We start from the raw sequence: 19,230 nt of genomic DNA on the forward strand, positions 1-19,230 counted from the left end.
GTGTGTGTGTCTGCTGTGATGATGCTGCAGCATGTGAGCTTTTACGTGGAGGCCGTTTCTGCAGTTCTCTCCCCACCACCTTCTCCCTCACACTCTCTCTCCCTCTCCCCACCACCTTATCCCCCTCTCCCCACCACCTTCTCCCTCACACTCTCTCTCCCTCTCCCCACCACCTTCTCCCTCACACTCTCTCCCTCTCCCCACCACCTTCTCCCTCACACTCTCTCGCCCTCTCCCCACCACCTTATCCCCCTCTCCCCACCACCTTCTCCCTCACACTCTCTCTCCCTCTCCCCACCACCTTCTCCCTCACACTCTCTCCCCCTCTCCCCACCACCTTATCCCCCTCTCCCCACCACCTTCTCCCTCACACTCTCTTCCCCTCTCCCCACCACCTTCTCCCTCACACTCTCTCTCCCTCTCCCCACCACCTTCTCCCTCACACTCTCTCTCCCTCTCCCCACCACCTTCTCCCTCACACTCTCTCTCCCTCTCCCCACCACCTTCTCCCTCACACTCTCTCTCCCTCTCCCCACCACCTTCTCCCTCACACTCTCTCTCCCTCTCGTTCTGGGAGGTTCACAGACGCTCCATGTTTAAAACAACTATTAGAGGACAATATAGAGACGTCCCTTAATGACGACATCTGTGGTATTCTAATCTGGGGATCATGGCATACAGTTTCTCCCTCTCCAGGCTGATCTCGGCTTATGTGGATATGGACCATATAAGGGGAGAGGAGACAGCCGCAGATAAAAGAGAGAAGATATTTCTGGGCGCAAAGACAAACAGAAGGTGACAGGCGCTCTGCAGAACAGAGGCGGTTAACCACAGCTGCAGGGAGGGAGAGAGAGGGGGAGGAAAAGGGCAGAGAGAGAGAGATGGTGTAAATAGAGAAAGATATGTTTAGTGTGAGAGATGTAAATAGAGAATGATATGTGTAGTCAGAAAGAGAGAGAGGCAGGGAGAAAGAGAGAGATGCAAGCTGAGAGCAGTGAAAAGCATTGAGAAACTTACAGAAGATACTTCCCTTTTTTAAATTGGGAGAACAGAAGAGGTCTTTCTTTTCTCATATATTTTTAAGCCTCCTTGTAATAAAGTGCTGTCTCATGGTGAGATCCATGATTGTAAACCCCCACCCTTATGTGTGTGTGTGTGTCATGTAAGAGCATTGTTTGTCCATGGATGAATTTTTGTCAGTTCACTCCCATTCGCCGATCACTGGCTAGATGTTAGCAATAGCATCATCACCTAATGTCCACAATATTTCTTTCACTAACCCAGTCTGGGTGAGGAGGGAATGGTTGGGTACTCACACATTGAAAAGGTTGAGGCCGATGCGGTAGAGGCGCTTGCGCATGACGTCGGTGGAGAGTGTGGGCGACTTGCAGCTGGCCGGGTTCTCGCAGTGGTAGCGCGGCAGGCTGAGGATCATGGCCTGCAGGGCCTCCTTGGATGAGGCCTCCGATGCCGAGCGTGCCTCCGTGGAAGTGCTGTTGCTGCAGCTTATCTGCTCGGAACTGGTTTCAGCCGTCTCCGAGCCGATCCGCTTGGCCTCCAGGGCCTCGGTGGATGGGGTTGCCACTGAGGGTGCACCATCCTGGGGTTGAGGTGGCTGGACGGGCTGGACAACCACCTCTGGGGTCTGTGGGTTGGCTAGTTTGTCCAGGGGGTCAAGGGGGTTGCTGGCCCTCCTCCTCCTCTAGCTCCTCTTCACTGGGCGGGGGCGCAGGGAAGTCGGCGTCCTGCCCCTCTCCTTCTACCACTGGTTCCGGGGGCGGAGGGGGCTCGTGGGGAGGGACAGGAGGGTCTGTGGGTTCGGTGGGGATCTCTTCAGGGGGAGGAGGGGAGTGTTTTTTAGGTGGTGAGGGCGGGGGAGCGGTGGGCATGGTGGGGGTGGTGGCTGCACCCCCCTGCTGCTGCTGGACGCAGTTTCCCATGGAGACAGAGGCCGATGACTCCATGACGGAGGAGGACATGCGGAAGTTCTGATTGTCAATCTGAACGGTCACGTCGCGGAAGGCCATCAGCAGCTTGCTGGCGCTGCGGGGCAGGTCGCCTGTATTCTCCCCACCTGATATGCTCTGGAGAAAAGCCTGGTCCAACCCTCCTCCTCCCACTTCCCCTCCTCCCCCGGCCGCACTGAAGGACTCTGCACTGAACTGGTAGGCCCCTCCTTCCTGGAGGGAGCACATGGTCTTCAGGCTCCAGTTGCTGAGTGCGTCGTCGATGGACTTTGCCAACGACTGCACCTGCTCTGTGAATGAGTCCTCCAGGTCGGTCAGGGTGCCGCCCACTGTGGCGGGCAGTGATGGCGAGCGCACTAGGGGATACCCGCCAGGCTGCAGCCTTCGGCCAGCGCCCGCTCGGCGGAGAAGCCCTCAGCGTTCTGCACGCGCACCTTGCGCATGGAGATGCGCCGCGGCAGGCGGCTCTCCAGCAGGGAGTTGCGGATCTTCTCGAAGTTCTTGCTGAGCTGGTACTGGCGGAAGGCGGTCTGGATCTTGGTGGCAGCGCGGCGGGAGATGAGGTGGCCGCCGTATTTGTGCTCTAACATTTCGATCTGGAAAACACGGAGGAGAGGGAGACAGGAGAGGTATGAGTGAAACTGAGCTGCTTGGATATTTGAACGCTACATGCAGCAGTTACAGTACAAGGCAGTTGGGTAACAAAACATTCTATGACATGAAGAGGGGATTTGGCTGTAGGCAGAGGAGTTGGAGATAAAAGCAGGGAGACAACACAAATACAAAGGACATCCATAATACCACTTACCACTTGGTTCTCCCTCAAGATGAACAAGATGCCATCTCTACACACCAGCATCCACATTTACAAAGACATGCCCAGAATACCTCTTCTTTAAATTGCCAAAAATACAATGAATGTGATATTTTCCAATCAAATAAGGCTGCAATTACTCCAAATGACAAGAGGTGACCATGACGACCTTTGAAACACAATGACATTGATAGGATCTAATGCAAATGGACATGAACCTGAACATGTAAACGTGTAAACGACCCAAAAAATGGTCATTAGAGAGGAAAAAATATTGGACACCTGAACATTTACTCAGAGCAAAGAAAAGTAATGGTGGGTGACAAGACGCCGCAAATGTAGCACCTACGAGACCCATAATCCTTTTGGTGTACAGCGGGATCAATCAGCACGGAGAGAGAGGCTGCCTTATAATTAACAAAGGTTTTACACTTTCAATATTCACCCTCCATGGTGCACATAATATCAATATAAGAGCTGAAAGAGAGAGGGAGGTCAAGAGAGAGGTAAAGAGAGAGGGAGGTAAAGAGAAAGGGAGGTAAAGAGAGAGAGGGAGGTAAAGAGAGAGAGGGAGGTAAAGAGAGAGAGGGAGGTAAAGAGAGAGAGGGAGGTAAAGATAGAGAGAGGTAGAGAGAGGGAGGTAAAGAGAAAGAGGAAGGTAAATGAGGCAGAGGGAGGTAAAGAGAGAGCGGGAGGAAAAGAGAGAGGGAGGTAAAAATAGAGAGAGAGGGAAACAGAATGAGGGAGGTAAAGAGAGAGAGGGGGTAAAGAGAGAGAGGGGGAGATAAAGAGAGAGAGGGAGGGAAAGAGAGAGAGGGAGGTAAAGAGAGAGGGGGAGGGAAACAGAATGAGGGAATGAGTTAGACAAAAAAGTAAGAGGGTAGAATATGAAGGAGAAATGAAATGACAAAATGAAAGGTGCCTGTATGAAGGAGGCATTATGTGATAAGAATTATCAATTTAATAATAATAATTCTGTAATAAGTCTGTTTTAGGTTGGCAGTACATTCTATTATATATATAAGCATAGTGCTCATGCAACACTCGAGTGGTTTAAGGGGAAAGTGCTAATATATATATATATATACAGTGGCTTGCGAAAGTATTCAAAGTATTCACCCCCCTTGGCATTTTTCCTATTTTGTTGCCTTACAACCTGGAATTAAAATAGATTTTTTGGGGGGTTGTATCGTTTGATTTACACAACATGCCTACCACTTTGAAGATTCAAAATATTTTTATTGTGAAACGAACAAGAAATAAGACAACAAAACTTGAAAACTTGAACGTGCATAACTATTCACCCCCCCAGAGTCAATACTTTGTAGAGCCACCTTCTGCAGCAATTACAATTAATTATCTTGGGATATGTCTCTATAAGCTTGGCACATCCAGCCACTGGGATTTTAGCCCATTCTTCATGGCAAAACTGCTCCAGCTTCTTCAAGTTGGATGGGTTCCGCTGGTGCATAGCAATCTTTAAGTCCTACCACAGATTCTCAATTGGATTGAGGTCTGGGTTTTGACTAGGCCATTCTAAGACATTTAAATGTTTCCCCTTACACCACTCAAGTGTTGCATTAGCACTATGCTTAGGGTCATTGTCCTGCTGGAAGGTGAACCTCTGTCCCAGTCTCAAATCTCTGGAAGACTGAAACAGGTTTCCCTCAAGAATTTCCCTGTAATTAGCACCCCTTATCATTCCTTCAATTCTAACGAGTTTCCCAGTCCCTGCCAAGGAAAAACATCCTCACAGCATGATGCTGCCACCACCATGCTTCACTGTGGGGATGGTAATCTCGGGTAATGAGAGGTGTTGTGTTTGCTCCAGACGTAGCGTTTTCCTTGATGGCCAAAAAGTTCAATTTTAGTCTCATCTGACCAGAGTAACTTCTTTCATATGTTTGTGGAGTCTCCCACATGCCTTTTGGCAAACAAAGCCCAGCTCTGTGGAGTTTACAATGGTCCTATGGACAGATACTCCAATCTACGCTGTAGAGCTTTGCAGCTCCTTCAGGTTTATCTTGGGTCTTTTTGTTGCCTCTCTGACTAATGCCCTCCTTGCCTGGTCCGTGAGTTTTGGTGGGCGGCCCTCTCTTGGCAGGTTTGTTGTAGTTCCATATTCTTTCCATTTATTTATTTTTTTACAATGGATTTAATGGTGCTCTGTGGGATGTTCAAAGTTTCTGATATTTTTTTATAACCCAACCCTGATCTGTACTTCTCCACAACTTTGTCCCTGACCTGTTTGGAGAGCTCCTTGGTCTTCACAGTGCCGCTTGCATGGTGGTGCCCCTTGCTTAGTGGTGTTGCAGACTCTGGGGCCTTCAGAACAGGTGTATATATACTGTGATCATGTGACAGACCATATGACACTTAGATTGCACACAGGTGGACTTTATTTGGGGTGGGGTCACAGATACGTGGGGTCACAGATACGGTCTTCAGCAGCATGGTATTATACAGTATAGTATAGTAGGTCACGGCCAGGGTCTTCAGCAGCATGGTATTATACAGTATAGTAGAGTGGGGTCACAGATACGGTCTTCAGCAGCATGGTATTATACAGTATAGTAGAGTGGGGTCACAGATACGGTCTTCAGCAGCATGGTATTATACAGTATAGTAGAGTGGGGCCACGGCCAGGGTCTTCAGCAGCATGGTATTATACAGTATAGTAGAGTGGGGTCACGGCCAGGGTCTTCAGCGGCATGGTATTATACAGTATAGTAGAGTGGGGTCACAGATACGGTCTTCAGCAGCATGGTATTATACAGTATAGTAGAGTGGGGTCACGGCCAGGGTCTTCAGCAGCATGGTATTATACAGTATAGTAGAGTGGGGTCACGGCCAGGGTCTTCAGCAGCATGGTATTATACAGTATAGTAGAGTGGGGTCACGGCCAGGGTCTTCAGCAGCATGGTATTATACAGTATAGTAGAGTGGGGTCACAGATACGGTCTTCAGCAGCATGGTATTATACAGTATAGTAGAGTGGGGTCACAGATACGGTCTTCAGCAGCATGGTATTATACAGTATAGTAGAGTGGGGTCACAGATACGGTCTTCAGCAGCATGGTATTATACAGTATAGTAGAGTGGGGTCACGGCCAAGGTCTTCAGCAGCATGGTATTATACAGTATAGTAGAGTGGGGTCACGGCCAGGGTCTTCAGCAGCATGGTATTATGCAGTATAGTAGAGTGGGGTCACGGCCAGGGTCTTCAGCAGCATGGTATTATACAGTATAGTAGAGTGGGGTCACGGCCAGGGTCTTCAGCAGCATGGTATTAAACAGTATAGTAGAGTGGGGTCACGGCCAGGGTCTTCAGCAGCATGGTATTATACAGTATAGTAGAGTGGGGTCACGGCCAGGGTCTTCAGCAGCATGGTATTATACAGTATAGTAGAGTGGGGTCACGGCCAGGGTCTTCAGCAGCATGGTATTATACAGTATAGTATAGTAGGTCACGGCCAGGGTCTTCAACAGCATGGTATTATACAGTATAGTAGAGTGGGGTCACGGCCAGGGTCTTCAGCAGCATGGTATTATACAGTATAGTAGAGTGGGGTCACGGCCAGGGTCTTCAGCAGCATGGTATTATACAGTATAGTAGAGTGGGGTCACGGCCAGGGTCTTCAGCAGCATGGTATTATACAGTATAGTAGAGTGGGGTCACGGCCAGGGTCTTCAGCGGCATGGTATTATACAGTATAGTAGAGTGGGGTCACAGATACGGTCTTCAGCAGCATGGTATTATACAGTATAGTAGAGTGGGGTCACGGCCAGGGTCTTCAGCAGCATGGTATTATACAGTATAGTAGAGTGGGGTCACGGCCAGGGTCTTCAGCAGCATGGTATTATACAGTATAGTAGAGTGGGGTCACGGCCAGGGTCTTCAGCAGCATGGTATTATACAGTATAGTAGAGTGGGGTCACAGATACGGTCTTCAGCAGCATGGTATTATACAGTATAGTAGAGTGGGGTCACAGATACGGTCTTCAGCAGCATGGTATTATACAGTATAGTAGAGTGGGGTCACAGATACGGTCTTCAGCAGCATGGTATTATACAGTATAGTAGAGTGGGGTCACGGCCAAGGTCTTCAGCAGCATGGTATTATACAGTATAGTAGAGTGGGGTCACGGCCAGGGTCTTCAGCAGCATGGTATTATACAGTATAGTAGAGTGGGGTCACGGCCAGGGTCTTCAGCAGCATGGTATTATACAGTATAGTAGAGTGGGGTCACGGCCAGGGTCTTCAGCAGCATGGTATTAAACAGTATAGTAGAGTGGGGTCACGGCCAGGGTCTTCAGCAGCATGGTATTATACAGTATAGTAGAGTGGGGTCACGGCCAGGGTCTTCAGCAGCATGGTATTATACAGTATAGTAGAGTGGGGTCACGGCCAGGGTCTTCAGCAGCATGGTATTATACAGTATAGTATAGTAGGTCACGGCCAGGGTCTTCAACAGCATGGTATTATACAGTATAGTAGAGTGGGGTCACGGCCAGGGTCTTCAGCAGCATGGTATTATACAGTATAGTAGTGGGGTCACGGCCAGGGTCTTCAGCAGCATGGTATTATACAGTATAGTAGAGTGGGGTCACGGCCAGGGTCTTCAGCAGCATGGTATTATACAGTATAGTAGAGTGGGGTCACGGTCAGGGTCTTCAGCAGCATGGTATTATACAGTATAGTAGAGTGGGGTCACGGCCAGGGTCTTCAGCAGCATGGTATTATACAGTATAGTAGAGTGGGGTCACGGCCAGGGTCTTCAGCAGCATGGTATTATACAGTATAGTATAGTAGGTCACGGCCAGGGTCTTCAGCAGCATGGTATTATACAGTATAGTATAGTAGGTCACGGCCAGGGTCTTCAGCAGCATGGTATTATACAGTATAGTATAGTAGGTCACGGCCAGGGTCTTCAGCAGCATGGTATTGTACAGTATAGTAGAGTGGGGTCACGGCCAGGGTCTTCAGCAGCATGGTATTATACAGTATAGTAGAGTGGGGTCACGGCCAGGGTCTTCAGCAGCATGGTATTATACAGTATAGTATAGTAGGTCACGGCCAGGGTCTTCAGCAGCATGGTATTATACAGTATAGTATAGTAGGTCACGGCCAGGGTCTTCAGCAGCATGGTATTATACAGTATAGTATAGTAGGTCACGGCCAGGGTCTTCAGCAGCATGGTATTATACAGTATAGTATAGTAGGTCACGGCCAGGGTCTTCAGCAGCATGGTATTATACAGTATAGTATAGTAGGTCACGGCCAGGGTCTTCAGCAGCATGGTATTGTACAGTATAGTATAGTAGGTCACGGCCAGGGTCTTCAGCAGCATGGTATTATACAGTATAGTATAGTAGGTCACGGCCAGGGTCTTCAGCAGCATGGTATTATACAGTATAGTAGAGTGGGGTCACGGCCAGGGTCTTCAGCAGCATGGTATTATACAGTATAGTAGAGTGGGGTCACGGCCAAGGTCTTCAGCAGCATGGTATTATACAGTATAGTAGAGTGGGGTCACGGCCAGGGTCTTCAGCAGCATGGTATTATACAGTATAGTATAGTAGGTCACAGCCAGGGTCTTCAGCAGCATGGTATTATACAGTATAGTAGAGTGGGGTCACGGCCAGGGTCTTCAGCAGCATGGTATTATACAGTATAGTATAGTAGGTCACGGCCAGGGTCTTCAGCAGCATGGTATTATACAGTATAGTATAGTAGGTCACGGCCAGGGTCTTCAGCAGCATGGTATTATACAGTATAGTATAGTAGGTCACGGCCAGGGTCTTCAGCAGCATGGTATTATACAGTATAGTATAGTAGGTCACGGCCAGGGTCTTCAGCAGCATGGTATTATACAGTATAGTATAGTAGGTCACGGCCAGGGTCTTCAGCAGCATGGTATTATACAGTATAGTATAGTAGGTCACGGCCAGGGTCTTCAGCAGCATGGTATTATACAGTATAGTAGAGTGGGGTCACGGCCAGGGTCTTCAGCAGCATGGTATTATACAGTATAGTAGAGTGGGGTCACGGCCAAGGTCTTCAGCAGCATGGTATTATACAGTATAGTAGAGTGGGGTCACGGCCAGGGTCTTCAGCAGCATGGTATTATACAGTATAGTATAGTAGGTCACAGCCAGGGTCTTCAGCAGCATGGTATTATACAGTATAGTAGAGTGGGGTCACGGCCAGGGTCTTCAGCAGCATGGTATTATACAGTATAGTATAGTAGGTCACGGCCAGGGTCTTCAGCAGCATGGTATTATACAGTATAGTAGAGTGGGGTCACGGCCAGGGTCTTCAGCAGCATGGTATTATACAGTATAGTATAGTAGGTCAAGGGTCTTCAGCAGCATGGTATTATACAGTATAGTATAGTAGGTGCCAGGGTCTTCAGCAGCATGGTATTGTACAGTATAGTAGAGTGGGGTCACGGCCAGGGTCTTCAGCAGCATGGTATTATACAGTATAGTAGAGTGGGGTCACGGCCAGGGTCTTCAGCAGCATGGTATTATACAGTATAGTAGAGTGGGGTCACGGCCAGGGTCTTCAGCAGCATGGTATTATACAGTATAGTAGAGTGGGGTCACGGCCAGGGTCTTCAGCAGCATGGTATTATACAGTATAGTATAGTAGGTCACGGCCAGGGTCTTCAGCAGGATGGTATTATACAGTATAGTATAGTAGGTCACGGCCAGGGTCTTCAGCAGCATGGTATTATACAGTATAGTATAGTAGGTCACGGCCAGGGTCTTCAGCAGCATGGTATTATACAGTATAGTATAGTAGGTCACGGCCAGGGTCTTCAGCAGCATGGTATTATACAGTATAGTAGAGTGGGGTCACGGCCAGGGTCTTCAGCAAGAGATGCTGATAGTAAATGATCTTGACAGAAAAAAAGGCATATTTAGGAGAGGGAGAAAAATGTGTTACTATCTGTCTCATATCTCTGTGGCCAAAACGTTCATTGTCAATCAATCAGAACCACTATCTGTGGGTGCAATTGAGATGCACTCGACTCTCTCTTCTACACTGAATAACCTGAAAGCTATTAATTGTGCCTGGAAATAAACGACTGTGAGATAAAAGGCAGTTCTGATTTGATTTGGGTAGGGATTTTAAAAAATGCATGGAACCTTCACCAACTCTCTTCACAGAACAATCAAATTCTATATATTTCTTGAGTTTCTTTGCATGTGATGGCTGTGGCAATCTCTCTGGCCTATGGATGTGCCAGTTATACCCTCTTCAGTTAAACTGAAGAGTCCGTCCACGTCAAATATCCCCCCTGTGGCTCAAAGGCAATTGGGCGAATGGTTTTAGAAGGGATTGCGGGGACACCAGGGGATCAACGTGAAACTTTCAACTACTACTCTGCAGTCCCAAGCAAAGTCACCTGCATCCTATAGACTTCTATGGGGAAGAACAGATAGCCATGCAATAATGCACACTAGGCTTTGCAATTTGCGATAAGTGGGGTGGCTGCAGCGTGATGCAATCTCGGCCCATTGTCATTTGGAGAACTCCATCCCTTAGAAAGGCTCTTTAGAAAACCGAAATGACACTGAGAAATCCATCTTATCTGATCCCTTTTACATTGCACTGCAGCGAGGCCTCTGTGAGAAAGGGAAGAGATGTTGGGAGAATATTAAAGTAATTTTGAATGAGCCTGGCCCTTTAAGCTATAGTCTATAGTCTCTCTGAGGCATCTCAGAATGAGAACATCGCTTTCTCTTCCCGCAGACCGGTATTGGGCCTTGCCTTGAATATTCATCACTTTTTATCTATCTGGAATGTTCAGACAGACGGAACTTTTGAGTACACACTCAATATGACAAAATCAGCTTCGTCACTCTACTGACTTCGTCTGGACAGAATGGGTAGGCTTAAAAAAACAGAGTTAAGGTAATAACCACAACCCATCCCTCACAAAGTTGTCACTCATCAAAACGAATGACAGAAATAATGTCTGAGGCAGAGGTAGCCTTGGATCTGAGCCGGGAGCTGGGAGGGGGCTGCGTTTGATTAAAGGCGTCAGTTTGGCTTGTTTGTTTTGCCTTCCGAATGAGTTGGTAGGGGACGGCGCATAAAGAATTTAGGTCCCATCACAGCTTTATCTGAGCCTGTATCTCTCTGGTACATTCTGCCATCTCCATTAGACACTGAAAGCCTGGGTGAGCAGGAGAGAGATGGTGGGATGGAGGGGGAAGGTGGGTAGTGGAACTAAAAGAGGTAGACTGAGAGGCAATTGAGATATGGTAGAGCAGGGCTCTCCTACCCTGTTCCTGGAGAGCTACCATCCTGTCGGTTTTCACTCCTACCCTGTTCCTGGAGAGCTACCATCCTGTAGGTTTTAACCCTGTTCCTGGAGAGCTACCATCCTGTAGGTTTTCACTCCAACTCTGTTCCTGGAGAGCTACCATCCTGTAGGTTTTCACTCCAACCCTGTTCCTGGAGAGCTACCATCCTGTAGGTTTTCACTCCAACCCTGTTCCTGGAGAGCTACCATCCTGTAGGTTTTCACTCCAACCCTGTTCCTGGAGAGCTACCATCCTGTAGGTTTTAACTCCAACTCTGTTCCTGGAGAGCTACCATCCTGTAGGTTTTCACTCCAACCCTGTTCCTGGAGAGCTACCCTCCTGTAGGTTTTCACTCCAACCTTGTTCCTGGAGAGCTACCGTCCTGTAGGATTTCACTCCAACCCTCATCTAGTGCACCTGATTCTAATAATTAGCTGGTTGATAAACTGAATCAGGTTAGTTACAACTGGGGATGGAGTGAAAACCTACAGGAGGGTAGCTCTCCAGGAACAGTTTTGAAAACTCTTCAAAGAAAAATCCAGAAATATTTATTTAAAAAATGCTGAGGTGACACCGATCTAACATGAGGCAAGTGGTATTTTGGGGTTATAATATGGTTTGATAACCAAAAGTTACACACTAGGGGGTCAAAGGGCGAGAGCCAAGTGGACTTTATTGGACAGACAGAATTCACACACAACCAGGCCTTTGACCTGATGAGCGTATGGAGTTGCTGGTGATGAATTGAAACAAGACCAGTCTGTGTATGAGAGATGGGACTCTGCCTCTTTGCCACTGAAATATTAATACCCCAAAGCTCGCAGAAATAGCGCGTTCAGTTTGTTTTCGGGGGGATGTTTATGCCAGGAATGAAAATGGTTTCCAATATTAAAGGTCAGACTTTCTATGGGGAACAATCTGTTTTTTTGAAGTCCTATTTTCTGTTCTGGCTTATCAGATCTGGCTATTCAGAGAAATGTGCTATGGATGTTATCTCTTGGCCTTCTTCCTGGCTGCATTCATCTGGGTGAATAGTCTCCAAGGACGAGCTGGCATTCACAGTCTGTCACGCAACCCATTCACTTCATCTCACCAAATGTCACGATACAGGTGGACAACAAAATGAACACATATGCAAACCCAGCCTGAAGTCAATTATGAGCCAAACACACTTCAGGGATTTTGAAGAATTTTGTGTTCAGAAAAAGGTATCCTCAGTTGAATTTGTTCGTTCATCGTATTCATTGACGTTTAGCTTAGTGACCCATGTATATTTATGAGTGTCACCCTCAAATTGAGTTCTGGCACAGAGATTAAATAGCAGATGATTACATTTGCATGCAGAAAACACATAGTTGAGAGGGCACGACTAATGCTACCTCCTAATTATAAGCTCATTCATGTCAGGTCAGTTAATTTGCACCAGGAAAATTGTCAACTTTACATGATCATGGCGTTATACTGTGCTTTGTAACATAAAAAGGGCTACAGCTAATTCTGAGGAATAGAGCATCAATCAGAACACCTCTTACTGTTTACCAGGAATGGAGATTCATTTGGTGCCAACAACGTAAGAGAGTCAGGCGATAACCTACAGTAGGTCAAGCACAGGAGATTGGTGGCATCTTAATTGGGGAGAATGTGCTCGTGGTAATGGCTGGAGCACTGAGGTCGAGTAAGTAGTTGACTTATTGAGCATCGGCTTCAACCCTTTGAGGTTTATTAACCTTTGTTGTGAGAGGCAGTTGGAGATTCTACGTTCACTTCTCAAAAGACATGAAGTGTGACAGTTCAACCGACGCAAAAAGCTGGCAGAAGATAAAAAACGAACTTGACAGGATTCCATCGACCCGTCTTTCAAAACATTTCATCTCTAGAGTATTGAATACGGGACACGATCAGTTTTCACTGCTCTCAGCATACCCAGCCAACAGTGTGATAAAATGTGCTAATCCACCCATTTTTAAGCATCAGCAGTTTAAAGACACTCGGGTAAACATATTGAACTTTGAGACACGGAGTGCCTCTACCCTCAACAATAAAATCTGCCTTAAAAAGTTGGGTTGATGTGGATTACTTAGCTCGCATTTCCATAATAGCATTGTGAGATGTATTGCTCATAAATATCCCCTCTCTCTGGTGGAGGTTTGGAGTGTGATTATGAGGGAACACAGGCAGTCTGATAACATCCCTCACCCCGCCGCTGAGAAACATTACAGAGATAAATGTAGTTTGATTAATGAGGCTCGAATCCAATGCTTTCTCAAGAAGGAATCTGCGGAACAAAAAGGCAATTATGGGCCCAGAGACAAAATTGAGGGAATTCGACAAATGGGACTCAGGAAAAAGCCGTTAGAGGAGGGAGCCTTCATCAACCAGCCTATCAACTGGGACACTTGTACAACTAATGCTATTAGACCAATGGTTATTTTACAGGACTGACTGGATCCACGGTTTTTACTTGCAATGAGCTCTTTACTGCTGATACTACCTACAGAGCAGGCTATGCTGTGTAAATGTATTGTGTATAAAATCACATTGTGGCTCAGCTTATCCTTGAGCAAGGAGATTCTAATGACAGGAATATTGATGTTAGAATACACCAAAAGCCTTTTGTGAACACTACCTTTGCCCTGGTCATGATTAACTATGATTGTACTAATATACAATACTTACATTGCCAAATACCAAAATGTTGGTTCTGAAAAACGTTTACGTTAAATATAGAGTGAGCAATATACTATGGCATTTATCCTATGAAAACTCTCTACGTGAGCACATACAGTTGAAGTCGGAAGTTTACATACACCTTAGCCAAATACATTTAAACTCAGTTTTTCACAATTCCTGCCATTTAATCCTAGTAAGAATTCCTGTCTTGGGTCAGTTAGGATCACAACATTATTTTAAGAATGTGAAATGTCAGAATAATGGTAGAGAGAATTATTTACTTCAGCTTTATTTCTTTCATCACATTCCCAGTGGGTCAGAAGTTTACATACACTCAATTAGTATTTGGTAGCATTGCCTTTAAATTGTTTAACTTGGGTCAAACGTTTCGGTTAGCCTTCAATAAGCTTCCGACAATAATTTGGGTGAATTTTGGCCCATTTCTCCTGACAGAGTTGGTGTAACTGACTCAGGTTTAGTGGCCTCCCTGCTCGCACATGCTTTTTCAGTTCTGCCCACACATTTTCTATGGGATTGAGGTCAGGGCTTTGTGATGGCCACTCCAATACCTTGACTTAATTAAGCCATGCCATGTTGCTTCAACTTTGGAAGTATGCATGGGGTCATTGTCCATTTGGAAGACTCATTTGCGACAAAGCTTTAACTTTAACTGATGTCTTGAGATGTTGCTTTGATATATCCACATCATTTTTTTTGCACCAGTCCCTCCTGCAGTAAAGCACCCCCACAACATGATGCTGCCACCCCCGTGCTTCAAGGTTGGAATGGTGTTCTTAGGCTTGCAAGCCTCACCCTTTTTCCTCCAAACATAATGATGTTCATTATGGCCAAACAGCTATATTTTTGTTTCATCAGACCAGAGGACATTTCTCCCAAAAATACGATCTTTGTCCCCATGTGCAGTTGCAAACCGTAGTCTGGCTTTTTTATGGCGGTTTTGGAGCAGTGGCTTCTTCCTTGCTGAGCGGCCTTTCAGGTTATGTCAATATAGGACTCATTTTACTGTGGATATAGATACTTTTGTACATGTTTCATCCAGCATCTTCACAAGGTACTTTCCTGTTGCTCTGGGATTGATTTGCACATTTCGCACCAAAGTACATTCATCTCTAGCTCCCAAGGATGAACCAGACTTGTGGAGGTCTACAATTTTTTTCCTGAGGCTGATTTCTTTTGATTTTCTCATGATGTCAAGCAAAGAGATACTGAGTTTGAAGGTAGGCCTTGAAATACATCCACAGGTACACCTCCAATTGACTCAAATTATGTCAATTAGCCTATCAGAAGCTTCTAAAAGCCATGACATAATTTTCTGGAATTTTCCATGCTGTTTAAAGGCACAGTCAACTTAGTGTTTGCAGACTTCTGACCCACAGGAATTGTGATACAGTGAATTATAAGTGAAATAATCTGTCTGTAAACAATTGTTGGAAAAATGACTTTTGTCATGCACAAAGTCGATGTCCTAACCGACTTGCCAAAATTATAGTTTGAGAAATTTGTGGAGTGATTGAAATTTGTGGAGTGGTTGAAAAATGAGTTTTAATGACTACAAGCTAAGTGTATGTATGCTTCCGACTTCATCTGTATAAACAGCCTTAGGGGCTGTTGCTGCAGTAATCAATGTATCGTCCATGTGATGGGATCATTCTCACGCTAATCTGTGGCAGGACCTACTCCCCACCCGTAGGCTGTGAAATGAAACCTCATCTGGAGTTTCTCTCTCAGGACAGAAGATCAATCTAACACATCAGACATGTGAAGCAATCCTGACACACAGAGAGGGAGGCAGTGAAGGAGATCTTCTTTAAAAGAGAGATTAAAAGAGTGACGAGGTGGGGGGGTTAAATCTTAATCAGGACTAGAGGTTAGCGTAAGAGAGATAAGGGGTGGAATAGGCGTGAGGATGAGGGTGATAAGGGGTGAAATAGTGGTGACGATGAGGAAGAGGAGTGTTGAAATAGGGGTGAGGATGATGGAGATAATGGGTGAAACAAGAGTGAGGATGAGGGTGATAAGGGGTGAATTAGGGCAACTAACTGTAAGTCGCTCTGGTTAACCTCTCTGCGAGTAAGGCTAGTTTCCTGAATTCCCGACTGTCTGACGTGCCCAAAGTAAACTGCCTGTTCCAAGGGCCCAGAACCTAGGATATGCATATAATTGGTAGGATTGGATAGAAAACACTCTGCAGTTTCTAAAACTGTTTAAAAAATGTCTGTCAGTATAACAGAACTGATATAGCAGGCGAAAACCTGAGGAAAATTGATCCATAAAAAAATAATGTTGAGCTTGGAATGACTTCCAATGCAATGCTATTGAAAGATCTTATTTCCGCCTCCCAGACTGCAGTTCCTATGGCTTCCACTAGATGTCAACAGTCTTTATACAAGGTTTAAAAATATTTTTTTTATTAAGTATTTGTTGTCGTTCCAAGTTGAGCACGAGGGCAAAAGTAGTCTTTTTTCAAGCGTGAATGTGGGCGCATTCTTCGTTCTTTTCCTTTGCTATTGAACATACTATTCTCCGTCTGAAATATTATCCTTTATTTTGATATTAGACAATTAATAAAAAACATAGTTTGGACGAATTTTGCTGGTAACATTTTGGAATCCTTTGTATGCATGTTGAAAGACTGGATTATTGAATTCGTTTTTGGGATATAAAGAAGGACTTTATTGAACAAAACGACCATTCATTGTGTAGCTGGGACCCTTGGGATTGCAACCAGAGAAATATCTCCAAAGGTAAGTGATTTATTTATAACACGTAAATGAAGGCACTGTATATGGTTCAGCAAGTTGTTGTTTTTACACCTTGAGAACTACACTGTTCGCTCACAAGTTTCTCTCTCTTTTCTCTTTCCCTGGTCTTGAGGTGTGACTGATGATCTTTGTGAGAGCTGGAAATGGAAAGGTTGTCTTACCTGGTTGAAGGTCAGTGGACGGATGGGGAATGGAAAGGTTACCTGGTTGAAGGTCAGTGGACGGAATGGGAATGGAAAGGCTACCTGGTTAAAGGTCAGTGGACGGAATGGGAATGGAAAGGTTAACTTGTTGAAGGTCTGTGGATGAGATGGGGAATGGAAAGGTTACCTGGTTGAAGGTCAGTGGACGGAATGGGAATGGAAAGGTTAACTTGTTGAAGGTCTGTGGATGAGATGGGGAATGGGGTGGTCAAGGCCACTCATATGCAGTGTCAAGGCCCCTCATATGCAGTGTCAAGGCCCTCATATGCAGTGTCTCATATGCAGTGTCAAGGCCCCTCATATGCAGTGTCAAGGCCCCTCATATGCAGATGAGTGTCTGATGAATCCAACGTCTCAGATGAATGGGATGATGAGAACACACACACACACATGCATGCATGCACGGGCACACATACACACACGGAGTTGACAAACAGACGTCCACGAGCACGTACACACACACACCATGTAAATGAGATGTGAGACACAGAACAGGGAGATGTGTCTCTGTATGTTAGCAGGGCCATCACACATGGATGATTTCCTGAACACTTACTACATGTACAGTAGAGTTTCTAGTCTAGACATATGGCAACTCTGAACATATGATGTTAAGGTGAAAACAACATAAGACAAACAGACCAGGAGAGAAGACATGAGTTTAGTCCATGCAAGCAGCACAACCACCATCGGGAATATTACTTCATTCTGTTACCATGACGATGTATCATTTACACAAGAGAATGTGTGATTGTGTGAGTGAGAGAAAGAGTCGGTGGGAAGCAACTAAATGTGTTCCATTTAAAAACCTCCCAGACACTTAGACACACAGTGTGAGCCATTCGTTAAACAGCAAGCTGCCACACAGCAGAAGAAGGTACTGTGAGAACAAAACACACTTCGCCTCAGTAGAAGGTCACTGTTTAACATCTGTTCAAAAGACAAAAGCCATGTTATGTCAATGAAGGTGAAAATGACAGTGGCGATGATGATGATGATGATGACTCATGTTAATGAAGAAGAGAGAAAGACTCAACAACCCAAAACACCCTAAGAACAGCTGCAGAGCCAACTTCAAAGGCAAATAATGTCAATCAACTGGCTTCCGAGGCCAATCCACAAAAAACAGCCATAACAAACAAACAATCCCAGATGAACCAAATCAACAACAGCCTCAACAGACAAAACAAACAGCCTTGACCTCAGACAGAACCTCAACAAACGACCACAAAGACCACAAGACATACAGTACAACCCAAGCCGAGCCCCCTCTCCCCTACCCCCGCCCATATCACACCATTCCCCCCCACCCCCACACACCCTACCTGCTTGTTTTTGAGGTCGAGCGAGAGCTCGTAGTCGGAGGTGGCGGAGTGCGAGCAGGCCCCGTTGCGCTGCACCCTCATGGGCGAAGCTGTGTGGTGCAGGCTGGCCCTCCTCCCCGCCGCTCCCACCCGAGCCTCTGCCCCATCCTCCTCCTCCTCCACCTCAGCCTCTACTGCTGCCTCCCCCTCATGCTGCTGCTCCTGCTGCGAATCCACCAACACTTTCTGCTTTATCTCCTCCTCCTTATCACCTCGCTCTCCCTCCTCCTGCTCGAGTTCCCCTCCACTTGGTGAGCGGGAGGCTGCGGGGGTGACCTCCTGCTGTGTTTCACCCACGCTCGTGCCCTCGGGTTTAGGCTGAGGCTGGGGTTCAGGTTGGGGCTGGGCTTGGAGCTCAGGCTGCTGGAGTTGGACCTGGGGTTGGAGCTCCCCTTCTCCCTCTCCCTTACCCTCCTCACCTGAGGGTGGTTCTGGAGGAAGGTCGTCGCTGCAGAAAGGAGGAGAAAACGGCAGAGTGAGGGTTCTGCTTCCTGCTGGCTGACCTTTGACCTCTTCTCCAGGCTGGCTGGCTGGGTCGTAGTAGGGGGTTTGACCTCTGTGTGAACCTCTCTCTGTGTCTCTGGTGATACGAGGTGTGTGCAGGGTCAGAAGAACAGGAGTCTGTCAGTTTGTCTGTGTGTCAGCAGAGGCTGTCCGGTATAGACAGCACAAGCACAGAACAGAGGACACTATACGACCACAGTGCATTTCAGTTTCAGTATTCAAAAGAGGACAGATACACTGCATCAACACCACACAGAGGACTTATTATGAGGACACACCAAGAACAACTTTGGGGGAATCCGACAGCGACACACAGACATGGGATACAGTCATGCAGCTACAGGGTAAGTCCAGGCCTAGACTGCCTTCACAGGGGCAACCTGAGGTGTGTGTGTGTGTGTGTGTGTGTGTGTGTGTGTGTGTGTGTGTGTGTGTGTGTGTGTGTGTGTGTGTGTGTGTGTGTGTGTGTGTGTGTGTGTGTGTGTGTGTGTGTGTGTGTTGACTTTTAGTGTGGGAAATGTGAGCACCTGGAATGTCCGTGAAGGGAATGTCCGTGAAGTGTGATCTGCCGTGGGCATTGCACTGTACACAGGACCACAGCATAC

The 19,230-nt window shown here is 46.5% G+C and overlaps 1 protein-coding gene across 1 annotated transcript in view; it reads right to left on the reverse strand.

Moving 5' to 3' along the window:
• LOC135537105 (IQ motif and SEC7 domain-containing protein 3-like) overlaps window positions 1–18,258 on the reverse strand; it is a 117,203-nt gene extending 98,945 nt beyond the window's left edge. Inside the window, 4 exon segments of the mRNA XM_064963301.1 lie at window positions 1,317–1,690; window positions 1,692–2,332; window positions 2,335–2,563; window positions 18,083–18,258. Coding sequence (XP_064819373.1) covers window positions 1,317–1,690; window positions 1,692–2,332; window positions 2,335–2,563; window positions 18,083–18,163 — 1,325 coding nt within the window. The 5' untranslated portion in view covers window positions 18,164–18,258.
• Window positions 18,259–19,230: the final 972 nt, after the last annotated feature.

Source organism: Oncorhynchus masou, unplaced genomic scaffold, assembly GCF_036934945.1.
Source record: "Oncorhynchus masou masou isolate Uvic2021 unplaced genomic scaffold, UVic_Omas_1.1 unplaced_scaffold_711, whole genome shotgun sequence".
Taxonomy (NCBI): Eukaryota; Metazoa; Chordata; class Actinopteri; order Salmoniformes; family Salmonidae; genus Oncorhynchus; species Oncorhynchus masou.